Source organism: Temnothorax longispinosus, chromosome 4 (genome assembly GCF_030848805.1).
Source record: "Temnothorax longispinosus isolate EJ_2023e chromosome 4, Tlon_JGU_v1, whole genome shotgun sequence".
Taxonomy (NCBI): Eukaryota; Metazoa; Arthropoda; class Insecta; order Hymenoptera; family Formicidae; genus Temnothorax; species Temnothorax longispinosus.
Window position 1 is genome coordinate 3,959,027 of NC_092361.1, and position 12,492 is coordinate 3,971,518.

The 12,492-nt window shown below is 40.7% G+C and overlaps 1 protein-coding gene across 3 annotated transcripts in view; it reads right to left on the minus strand.

Annotated features, from left to right (window-relative positions):
- LOC139811266 (uncharacterized) overlaps positions 1-12,492 on the minus strand; it is a 57,832-nt gene that overhangs the window by 8,821 nt on the left and 36,519 nt on the right. For all 3 annotated transcript variants that reach the window (XM_071775435.1, XM_071775436.1, XM_071775434.1), the window contains 2 exons: positions 932-993; positions 688-811 (listed from right to left, as the gene is read on the minus strand). In XM_071775435.1, coding sequence (XP_071631536.1) covers positions 688-811; positions 932-993 — 186 coding nt within the window. The remainder of the gene's footprint in view (positions 1-687; positions 812-931; positions 994-12,492) is intronic.

The following is a 12,492-nucleotide window of genomic DNA, read 5'->3' on the forward strand; positions in this document are numbered from 1 at the left end:
ACCGAGAGAATGATTTACCTTCACGAGAGACGGTTTTTGCATATTTCGGAAATATTCGTACTCTATATTCTACATAACTCCCGGAGAAACCTACACGCGTCTTGTCCACTTCGATTCGATCCATAAAGTCCATAAAGTCGATTTTATACGGGAGATTATGCAAATCGTTTTATATGTCAAGCGTTCACGCGACGAAAGAGTCGGAGCCGGCCGTTTGGATCCGGGGCTGAGAGCCAACGATTTATCGGACCCGGATTAGAAAAGAATCAAAAGTAGTAATTAATAGCGGCGCGAGTCTATATAGGATCGGCATGTGTTATTTTGAAGGTAAGTAGATCATTTTATTAGAAAGTCAAAGGCTGCCCATTGGAGTTTTGTAATATCGATAGCTGGAGATCGCTCACGGCGAGAATGTCACGGTCGTCGAAGAACGTTTACTGACCTAAGCCGCCGGAGAGTCTGCCTTTGACTCGTCACGAGGAGTCGGTCTCCTCGTCGTGCGCAAATTCGATCTTTAGAATTCATCGATTAGAATTTCTGTTCATGACTTTCCTCCCGAAAAACACCAGCGAAATGAAGCAACAAATGTTCTTTTTAACTTTCTCTTGTAAATGCGTTAAAATGCAAATGATTTAAGCCACAATTGGCGCGGTATTTGGGAATCCCGCCTTCATAATGCAGAACTACCTTTCTGGCCGATGGTGCAGACGTGAAACATTTGACAGCCCGCCTCGACGTCCGCGTAGTATCCGCCGATCACCTTTCCTTGACACGAGAAATTCGTCTCCGGCAGGTTGTCGAAGTCCAGATACTTGAAAATCAGAAATAGGCGCTTCAGCGGAAAGAAAATTCGGCTACTATTCGCGGTGAGGTTCGTTTAAAAAGCGTTAATTTAGCCTTCAGAATTATTTAATCAACTTTGAGCACTTACGCCAGGTTCCCCCGCGCTGCATAACAAACGGCCATGACGAAAGTCGAGAATGGACACGAAAACTGAAAAAGAAAAGAAAACAAACGGGGCGTGAGACAACACAGAAATTATGATAAAGCAACAAAAAAGTTTGCAAGATTAAGGAGTAACTTGCGCGGTCTGAGATAAATCGTTTCTGTTTTTATATCTCTCGATGGGACGATCGAAAAAGGAAAGGAACTCTAAAATCCGCTGGTGCGGCGTGACTCTCAGAAAATTGAATGCGTTCTTGAAATTTTTTCTAAAATGCAATCACTATCTATCTATTCTTAGTAAGCGCATTTTCCTCGAGCTTGACTTTCGCTTGCGATATTTTTCTCGAGTCGCGCGTGCATCACGTTCGATAGGCGCGTCGATGAGATAATACAGCAGGCATCTTTTGCCGAAAGTTAAAGGGAAAAAAAATCTTGCGGTCGCCATCTCATTCGGCGCAATCGTGTAATTTACGCGAAGGTAATTTATGCAGTTTTGCAATCGGGCCCGGGGTCTCCGGGGACCCCGTAGTACCAGTTGCAGCTATAATTATGCACAACTATCGTCACGCACCGACGATAGGTTAATGCACCAGACTGCTCCATAAATTCGAGTTTGCTAGTTCGATCTGCTACCGTTATAAATACAACATAATACAGCGTAACTGCAATGTTACATAAACGCGGGCGGACTGAATAAAATGTCACTAAACCGGCGAAAGATTAAAGAGAAGGAAGACTGAACAAATGTCAATAAAATAGATCTAAAATTGGTTTAAGTGTGCAAGAGGAGGAGGTTGAGGAAAAAATTATTCATTCTTGGACAAAATAAGCATTTCCAATCAGCATTTATATGTCATAACGGCATGTATTTTTCGCCAAATAAAAGATGAGGCTTCGTGAAAAATCGGAAGATGCAATACAACGAAAAAGTAATGATAGTGGAGTAGGCAACTTTCACCGCACTTATCTAACACGTGCCAGACAGGTGTTAATTGTTACCGTCAGACTAAATTATATTCTTCGCTCCGGCTCTCTGTCTCGTAGTTCGTTGCGGCATGCTAATAGCCCTCTGGGTATTCAAATTGCAAGATCCATATTTTTTATCGATATCAAGATTTATGTAACGCGATTATAATTGATTTACGGCTTATCGTTTTAATGTCCCGTCGACACGTTGAAGCACGAAAGCAATATTTCAAGCACGGTAATCAATAAATAAATATGTCACGAGAAATTGTACAATTTTTATTTATACAATTTTATTTTATTCTCATAATAAAATTAATTGTTAAACATCTAAAATGCTCCATAAGCTCGTATTTCTAAACTTTTAAAATAGCGTTAATATCGTTGAGTTTATTGATAATATTGCAATAAGTCTGCTAATTATATTTCCGACTGAGCGCTTTCAGCGCCCGCTTTCATCCGTTTCATTCCACAATTTGACCGTGAAGCGCTACCTTGCCAGCAATTGCACCTGCTGGATAATGCAATCGCGATACCTCGCAGCCGTTCCTGTAAAACGAAACGAGGCATTATCGTGTCCTACGGGCGACTTTTAATTCGCAACGCGCAAAGACGAACGCGGGCCTTTCACCGTGTGGCGCTCGTGTAAAATATATATTCCGCGTGTTCTCCTAGCGCGCGAGGCCGCGCTCGCTCTCGATATACAATTATGTAATTCGGATAAAAAGGCGAAGGGATAGGAAAGAAAAACACGTCGAAACGGCATGGCGTAAACCGGCGCGAAACAAAAAGCAGAAACGGTATACGTCGGATACGCCCGTCATCGGGCGTTTCGCCGATTATTTTTTTACATACGCTGACCTTTCGTTCGACACGACACGATGGCCCGGCCCGACGTCATGCGACATTAGTTTGCATCAGTTTCACCGCGGGCAACGTTGTTATTAATGTTGTATAGCTTTCTCGAGGTGAAAGAATATTCATCTTTGTCGATTTCGTTCGGATCAGGGGTACAGACGTGCCGCTTACATTAAACATGACTATACCACTCTCCTGTATCTTGTATTACGTTGAAATTGATTATTTAATAATTTCCACTCACGTATATATTACAAGGAATAACATTTTTCTGTAATAACAGATACAAATGGAAAATTATCTTTCTGTAGAGATATTTTTTGTTTATTATTTTACGTTATCCTGGTGGAAAGATTTCTCAGAATTTCTCATTTCATTAATCAGAATTTTTATGCAAATTTTCAGATTTTCTCATAATGCTCAGAATTTTTTAGATATTTTTATATAAATTGGAACGTTTTTCAGAAATTTTAGTTTCATTAATACTTTGAAATACATATGATACATATGTATAAGATTAAAATTTTAAAAATAATTTTATGATTATATAACGTATTTGAATGCCCTACTACCTTCATAAGCTATGTTGAGGTATTCAAATACGTTATATGATCAGGGAATCTCTGTGCAATTTATCAGAAATTTTTATACATACGGATACTAAGATCTTCCTGAAAAATATCCTCATTCAATTATTTCTGAAGGTATCTGAACAATTTTATATATTCTTTCAGAATTTTTAATAAATCTCATTTCTTACAAAGTTTCTGAGAAGATACGAGAAATTTTTTTACCAGGATAGACCAAGTAGTTTATAGTTCCATAGCTTCGCGTTCATAAACTGCCCTTGAACTTGAACAGCGGTACTAAATCCGACCACTGCGTGCAAACTGTGTGTATTACAAAAGAAAAGGACCGATTAGGAAGATTGAAAGTGCGAAAGGGTTATATGGATCGAGTCACGTTGAGAGCGTCTCGTGTATAAGAGGTTAAAAAGGGAAAGGAGGAAGAAATGGAAAGCGCGGTCGCGGCACACGTCAGGATTCTACGGTAGAAACCGAAATTTCATAAATAATTCCTCGGGCATACCGCGCTCGGCCAACTGTGACGAAGTTCTTTGAAACTCCTTGGCGTTCCTCTCCGACTTCGTTCTGCACTGATCTAGTCGCGCTCTGGTCATGGACTTTTGCCTTCATTGATCGCGGACTCCCATTCTTTGCCGCATGCAGGATCAAAACGATCCTCCTCTTGTTCTATCTCTTGCCCGGTATCCGAAACATTCGAAAACGCAATCTGAGTTCAAATCGTTACGAACACGGTTTCGTAACCGCGCCAGAATGTTACGGACACGGACTTGTTGTTAAGGAACGTGCGGTGCTGGTATCAATTTAATCGAAAGTAACAATTTATTACGAGAGAATCCGGAAGAAGAAGAAAGAGGTCAAAAGCCAATCGATATTTTATTTTGATTTTATTTATACATTTTTATTTGATTTTATTTACATCCCTTTTAGTCTGCAGGAATCGTAGAGTGATATTACAAAGAATGCAATCGCAAATGAATATTCTATGTGCATGGGCATATTAATCTAGCTTTAAAGAGTCAGATATGCACAGTAAAAGTAATTTAAGATTCATGTATGCGGCGCGATACCTACTGCTTTAATTTGCCTTAATGAGCTTATAACTTATGTATATACATATTTATGTTCTTAATCCTTAATTCTCAATTATTCTTATTTATGACTTACATATTTTATATAAAAGTCACTTCTAATTTTGTTTTCGCTGTTTTTTTACACGCAATGTAAAATATTACATCCGTCGAAAATTCGTTTGACATTTTGAAGTCCAAGAGGGAAGAGAACCTTTTAATCTCGCAATTTTCTCAGAAATGCGAAATATCATCAGTCTATCGACAAACGCGGACTTCGCGCAGGCATTTTCAGATTCTTTCGCGCGGGAAAAAAAACAGCGATCGCGGCGACATGTCTATTCCGCATCGCTGCGATCATCCCGATCATTAATCATCGTCGAGATTATTTCCTGACATCGCGGCCGCGTGGGGCACGCGCGTGCACGCTGCATCTCTCCGACGGCGACGGCGCCACGGCGACGTAACGCCGGGGGAGAAGCACGTGGCGCATCGTGCATTATAGTAATAATCAATCCGGCTTTCGTTCATTGCAATTTTCGCTTAATGACGCGCTCGCTTACGCGGGAAACGGGATTCCACCATCCGCCGAGCGTATCGCCGCTTCGCGTATATATCTATACACGTATAATGGTCCAGATGCACGTATACGGTTGCTCACTTCTTTTCTCACCATGTGCAACCGTATACAGGCGTATCCGAAGAAGCGTAGAAGCCAGTGATATAATCCCTTAGCGCGTAACACCTGTGTGAATCCCGTGACATTTAGAACTGCCAGCTTTAGCACCGGTCCGTCGCTCGTCTTCGCGCGCGATCTTCGATTTCGTCGATAAACTGTATCTTCCCCGATATTATTATAGCATTTGTTATCGCTGTCCACAGCATCCCGGTCGATCTCAATGAGTGGACCATTTCATAAGCGCGCGCGCGCGCGGGTCTCGCAGAGGGATGTGAAAGCGTGCGGATCCTCCCACGCGGCCGACCGTCCTCGGCACGAGGCAAAAGATCCTATCGATCTTTATGACGCTTTATTACCGAGCGATCAGGAAGACTTATATGTGTATAATTGGGTAATCTGTTAATTGGACTAGAATAGACGAGATAGCGATCGTTCGAAAGTTCTCCAGAGACAAACGATCGTTGGAGACGTAACGAAGAGGAATTAAATATGAGTATCTTTCTTCTATTAGCGAAGCTTATAATGTCAATCAGTAATACGGCGAACCCCGTAAATAAATAACAGAACTGTATATTACTTCACGATTAATCAATTAGATATAAAAATGAAGCTTGAACAATAGTTACTGATTTGTTTTATTTCTGTCTAAAGTCTAAAGGCAAATAAGAATAAGATATATTCATATTGTAAAAATATGGCTGGATGTTAGATTAACTAAGACATACGGTTTCAAGACACACCATTGCAAACGCCAATTACTGATTCGTTGTATTTCTGTTCAAAGGCGAATAAGAGAGATGCTGGTATTACGTTGTGTTCAAAAATATGGTTAGATAAATTCGCTAGATTAACTAAGGCGGACGGTATTTTTTTTCTTTTTTTTTTACATTGTTCCCGCAACACACGCACGTGGAAACCGCGCGAGACAAAGTATCAGGTCGCACCATCGCGAACGACTTAATTAATATCGACAATCGCGCGAATCGGCGAGAAATCGAAAGTAAGCGGGCTCGGACAGAGCCGCGCTTGAAATGAACCGTGGATCGATCGTGTATTGGGAAACGGTTCCGCGATCGAGGCGGACCAGTGAGCGTACCGCAGGGAAGAACAGAGCGCTTTTGTTTGCGTCGGCGTGCTGATAATAATCGGCGGCTCTACGGGCAATAAATGGCGATTACACGCTCTCGTTCGCCCGCGTTCGCGGATAATTAACGGTTAATCGATCGGCAACGTTAATCGCTCGTGAATCCGAGAGATTCATTTTTAGCCCGAAGCTTCCGCAACCCTCGGTCGCGACGCCGTAATTAATTCCGCTCCCCTTCCTTTCGCGAATATTAATTACGCCTGCATGGGAATAAATCACGGATTCGCTCGGCCATCGACGTAGGTTGCCCAATCGGCCTTGCATACGTTAGTTTATAGGTCGTTCGCGTAAATGTTAATTGAAGTCGAAGCTTAGCTAATTTTCCGTGTTTCTTTTTTAAATTGTTCCACGCTCTCGCAAACGAGATGAAGAAGCACCTCGACTTCGCTCAACTTCATATCACGCATTTACAACACGGACGGCCTTGTGGAAGGAAACAGGTATGACTTGCGGCAGCAAGATTTGTAGCAACGCAGCAAAGGTAACTCTTCGCAAATTATCCGTTTGCATTACAGTTAACAGAGACAGCGACAGGCTTTATTTTATATCCTTTGCATAATGACATTTTGATAGTTTTAATTCGCATTTACGTCTTGTACGATTTCGCAATCGACAACCACTGCAGCTTTGTGCATGCTTTGCCTCCTCAGTCCTCCCCTCTTCTCTCTCTCTCTCTCTCTCTCTCTCTCTCTCTCTCTCTCTCTCTTTCTCTGGAACGAAGACGTCTCAAATCCCGATTATCGCAATCTAACCGTCACTACCATTAACGTGATATTACCGTTACAGTAGCGTCGCTCCGACGGCGTTACTCCATCAGGCAAGAGTATTGCTCAATCCCCTCCGGCGGCTCATCTCGAGGAGCCAGTTTACCCCCTCCCTCCCCCTCACGCGATCTCATAGAGCTGCACCATATACTTTTTACCCGCGCGAAACCCATTCTTTACGTTGATTACTGTGATCGAGCGAGAAGGAAATCAAATTATTGCCGGCGCTTCGACGCCGCGCCAATTATACGCGCATCTCGCCACCCGGCCGTCCCGTTTTTTTATTCACAGCACTAGCGCAATATCGCCATAACTCGATATTACACGGGTCCGATCAAGACGTCGGCTGATGCTTCGTTAATTAGCACCTCGGTGTGATTAGATGTAAGCACGCGGGCCTCGATCCTCGATCGCATCGATTCCGCTCGAAATTTTGTTGCGTCATAATTCCCATATTTGCAACTTCATATATCTAAAGTGATCATCTCTTCGACTAAAGCCGAGAAAAATTTTATCGTCGGCAAATATCCATTTCTTCGAAGCTCGATCGTGAATCGTCGGTCCGTTATTATAATCCGTTCTCTCAGATCGCGGAAACGCGCGCCAGGCGATGCGTAAGTACCATCTAACCGTGTCTTAAGGATGTCACGTACGAGGAAGAGCCGTGATACGTCCCCCGCGATTTTACTATACAGCCCGAAAGGGCACGTCGCGTCGGTGCGCATTGCGGAATCGCGTAAGAAGAGCACCTTTCACCTTCCGCGAGCTCACATAGATCGCCTTTATGTCGATACGTCCGCGATTACCAGCGTAATTTACGTCCGTCGGCGCGGGTATTCGACGGAGTATCGACGCACAAAAACAGATGTTACCTCGTGTACACAGCGGTAAACTCCGATTACCGATCTCCGTATTCCGTACTCCGTACTCCGTTTAATTAAACGCTGACCGAATTCTTGGAGGATTTGCATTAAACCTACCTTAAAATTTATATCGAGACTTACCTTGTGATTGAAATGGCATTCTGTTATTTTGTCGCCGAAATATTTAACAAGAATTCCAAACTTGAGAAATTTTCATAATGCTAATTTATTTAGTTTTTGAATATTTAGTTTTTAAATATTGCGAAATACTCTGTGTGAATACAAGCGAAATGTTACTTTTTGTCACACAGATGATCCAATACTTTTGACGGATGAATCGTTACTTTCGACGGCTTGATTTAATGTAATTTCTCGTTACGCTGAATCTCATCACTAGTGTGGAACACTGTTCTGCTGTCTGTGCACGTCGCGATATTACGTCAATTCCATCGGTGATCCGCGACCCGCGCGATGAGCATAATCCATCACGAGAAAGTACTTTGAAAAACTGATCCGGGAAATCGGCCGATCGCAACGCGCGGATGCTGCTTGAATAATTACACGCCGCAGCAGGTATTAGAACCGCGGATGAATGATCTTCCTGAAAACGATCGTCACTCGAGATGCATAATTTCGAAACGCTCCAGATTTGAGGGAACCGCGATCGTCTAACTCGTGGTACAACAATACTTCGTATAAATTGAAAATATGAATAAAGAAAATGCATGGAATAAACATTTTTATTAAAAATACACGGCATCCGTGACATTATAGTCAGGTATTTTATTCAAAGCAGATTAGATAATCTTGAAATGCAAAATAATCTTAACCCTAGACAGACTCACTGGGGTAATACGTTACCCCACGCGAAATTCAAATTCGCATCATTTCAGCCAAATTTTTGGTTCTTTGTTTTGTTTTTCGAAATTTGTTTACTGTTTTTTTTTTACTACCGCAAATTGATGACTACTATCGTCTTCCCTATTAAACAACAAACAAAATTATCTATTATAAAGTTTTCTAAGAACATTCTGGAAATATTATACACGCGGTACAAGTTTGGAGTAACGTATTACCCCAGTGAGTCATTCACGTATGAGAAAAATAAGTGAGTCTGTCTAGGGTTAAGTATGCAATATTTTACAATGTTCGTTATTTTAAAACAAATTATATTTGGGACATAAAAATATAAGCGTTATAAGTAATGAAGAAGATTATTGTAGTGTTAAAATTCGCAACAATGTTGAATGCGTGCATGCACGAAGGAAGTTTCTCGGATCCGGAAGCTGTTGAAATTGGAAATCGCTGCGAAGGCGTCCTAGACGAAACCGTTTATCCAATTAAAATGTTAATGAAGGCTGTCAAAGATTGCTCCGTTTCCGCGTGTGTTACTCACTGGTTGTCTTGCTTCTTGCGAACCGTACTGATCATTTGCTTCAAACGATATACATGTAATGTCAATATCTTATTGCAACATATATTAAATAACAAATTATTAGATATAATAAATGTGTAAAAAAAATACAATTCTATCCAGCACGAAGTAATGCTTTAAAGATTAAAATCTATGCGGGTCAGATGTCGAGTTTCTTCATTAATTTGTTTATTAAAAGTGTACGAACCACAAATCATTCACCGGAGCGCAAAACCAAAAAGAAAAACTAAGGCAAAATCAACGAGAACGAAAGTGAAGGTGAGCAGAACGCAGATGAAGCGAACCGTTACAAAACCGAGGCGTGATAGTAAAAGGATGAGAAGGTCGCGGATCGGTTCACTTTCTAACTGTCATAACATCCTGAAATAGCATGGAAAGAGTGCCCGGCTAGTCCCCAAGCAGGTAGAAGACAACCCGTTGTCTCTCGTTCTGAAACAGCGAAATTCGTAATAAAGGTCGGCTCGTTTCGAAAGGTTACAGTGCAAGAAGATACCGTAAGATTAAAGATGTATGCGAAGTGTATCCGACCCGAAGTGATTTACGGGGGATCCAAGAAATATCGCCGTTCGCTTTATTCGCGGGAAAATTTTGATCCCAAATTCGAGAAATCAATCTTCTGAAATTTCTAGACATCAAGATGGGCCATTATAAATTGACAAGCACATAAAAAAGTAGATTATTTTAATAAAATTAAGATAGATAAAAATCATCATTTTCCTGATGTAGGTATACAACAAGCACTGTGAATACTCTTCTCTCGTGAAACTGTCTGCGTATATCTATTAACGTATCAATGTAGCTACCTCGATCATCATTCCGTAATTTTTTCTTTTTCTCAAATAAAGATACATCTGTAAAAATTATCTCTTGTTTATGGAATGTCTAGGTGTCTCTGAATACACATCGTCGCGTTGCGCCACTTGCAGTCGTCTAATGCAGCGGGGAAATGGCACGCAGGAAGAAAGACGAAGGAGGAAGAGGAGGTACAGTTAGTTTCTTTAGCGGGATGAACGAGCAGGTATTTAAGGTCGAAAGAAGAGAATATAGCTCTTGCGCAACTGCTCGTTTGTGTCAGTCATAAGCATATAGGAGGTCGCGTCCGACTGAAAAGCAATAAATAAGTTTCGTGATATAATGAGGAAGAGTCACGTCACGTGTCATGTTTTCGGGATATCGTGAACAGTACTCGCGCGACTGGCGGATTAAAATTTCAGTTCGCATAATTTCGAGAAACGCCAAAGTGTAAAAAAAAACAAAGTAACGGTAAAAATTTTTATTACATATCGTCATGATGCATAAAACTCGCACAAATTTGTTTAATAAGTAATAGAAAAAAAATTATAAGATTCTGTATCATGAAACGAAAATTGATACGACCGATGTTCCTATTTCATAACGTGGTTTCATTGTAATTAATAAAAATAAAATAATGTGCCTTCTTTTTAATACCGGTACTGTTGATATCGCCTGTATATTGCGATTTATATATTAAATACATATAAAAGTCATTAGAATATATTATATTACAATGCAAAAGAGCGCCGCGCTTCTCCAGGGTTTATTCAGCCTGTTCTTCAATCCTTGCAGATTTTAAGCTTCTTATTGCAAGAGGCAGCGAACGAGCAAACAAAGAGATAAGAGGATGAGAAACGCCGAGGATCCCCTTGTAAGAATTTAAATTGTTAAGCAAAGCCGTCGTCCCGCGCGGCCACACTCGAAATTCCCCGCGTGGTCGTGATCGACGAGACGTGTCGACAATGAGTCGCGCAAGAAATAAACGCAACAAAAAAAAATTACGTGCGTACTCAAGGGTCACGATTAATACGGTAATCGCAATTTGCATGCTTCCGCCCCGTAGCCCCGCGGCTGACCTCCGTGCAACACGCGCGCAAGAGTGTCGGGAATATCATACTCCCGGTAGACGGACAGTAGAATTGCACACCTTCCTCGTAATGTCAAGGTTCAATTATTTACAAGGCGAACGTTAAGGCACGAATTAATAAACCCGTATACCGTTGCGCGCGGATTTATCGCTCCGCCGTACTCGAATTCGCATTAGCGCCCGATCTGGCACTCACGTGGCGAGTCGTTCATTTATCTTTGGTGTCACGTCCTCGTTTAATGTATAATATTGTCAATGAGAAAATAAGAGAGGGATATTTTTGTAGCAATTTTAATTTTGTCAGTTGACTTTGGTGTGCCCCGCCGTAAAATAATTTAATTGTATATTCTATTTATATTAATTGGAATAGAAAAATTTTTACTTTTTTTATCAACACATATAATTTTATTATCATAATCAGCTCTCTTGAGAAAAAAAAAACAAAAATTAAAGAATATTATTAGAACAGTATTTTCCGATCAGAATGCGTTATTAAAATATTGTACGATGGTTGCAGGAGACTCTGTCTCGAATCGTATTTACTAAACAGCTTTAATCGTCTTAAGTGTGCATTCATTTTCGCAATTGAGCATACAAGAAAATCGTCAACGGGATTCCATAAGTTAATACAAGATTCCGTTAAGTGCATCTTGATGAGAGAAGTGCTCTTCGCATTTTTAGCTTAGAACGCATCAAATAAGAAGCTATTAACGGCGGGGGGAAAAGTGACGGCGATGGAAACGAGTTCTCCGGATGGTTTCGGGTGAATCAGCTCCTGGCATTTAGAAAAAGAATCAACTTTTACAGTTAGCGGGGAAGGAAAGGAGGCTCGCGCGGACGAAGAGGAAAACCGGAGGTCATGGCGGTCCAATTGGCTGCTTAAATATTTATGAGAACGTTCTCCATTCGAGACCAGAGAGCCTAAACAGCGCCACCCGAATTCTTGTCCTTTGTAAACTTTCTCCCGAACCGCACTTCTTTATTCCATCCACTTTTCTCTTTCGTTCGTTCTGTTTACGGCGAATTAAGATAGTGTTTAGAGACGCATCAGCCTTCAGTGTTTCCTAAATTTTTCGTGGAACGCATATTTAACACATAAGTACAAATACGCATTTTAAATATATCTTAATGCCTAAATAAATTTCGATATTTAAGAAATTTATATTATTTTAATAATATTTAATTTAATCTTAAAATTAACAAAATACATGTCAGTGATAGATATAATCCGTTGCTTAACAATAAATGAGAATTTTGTAGAATGCAGATTTAATAAATAAAATTAACAATAAATTTTAACAA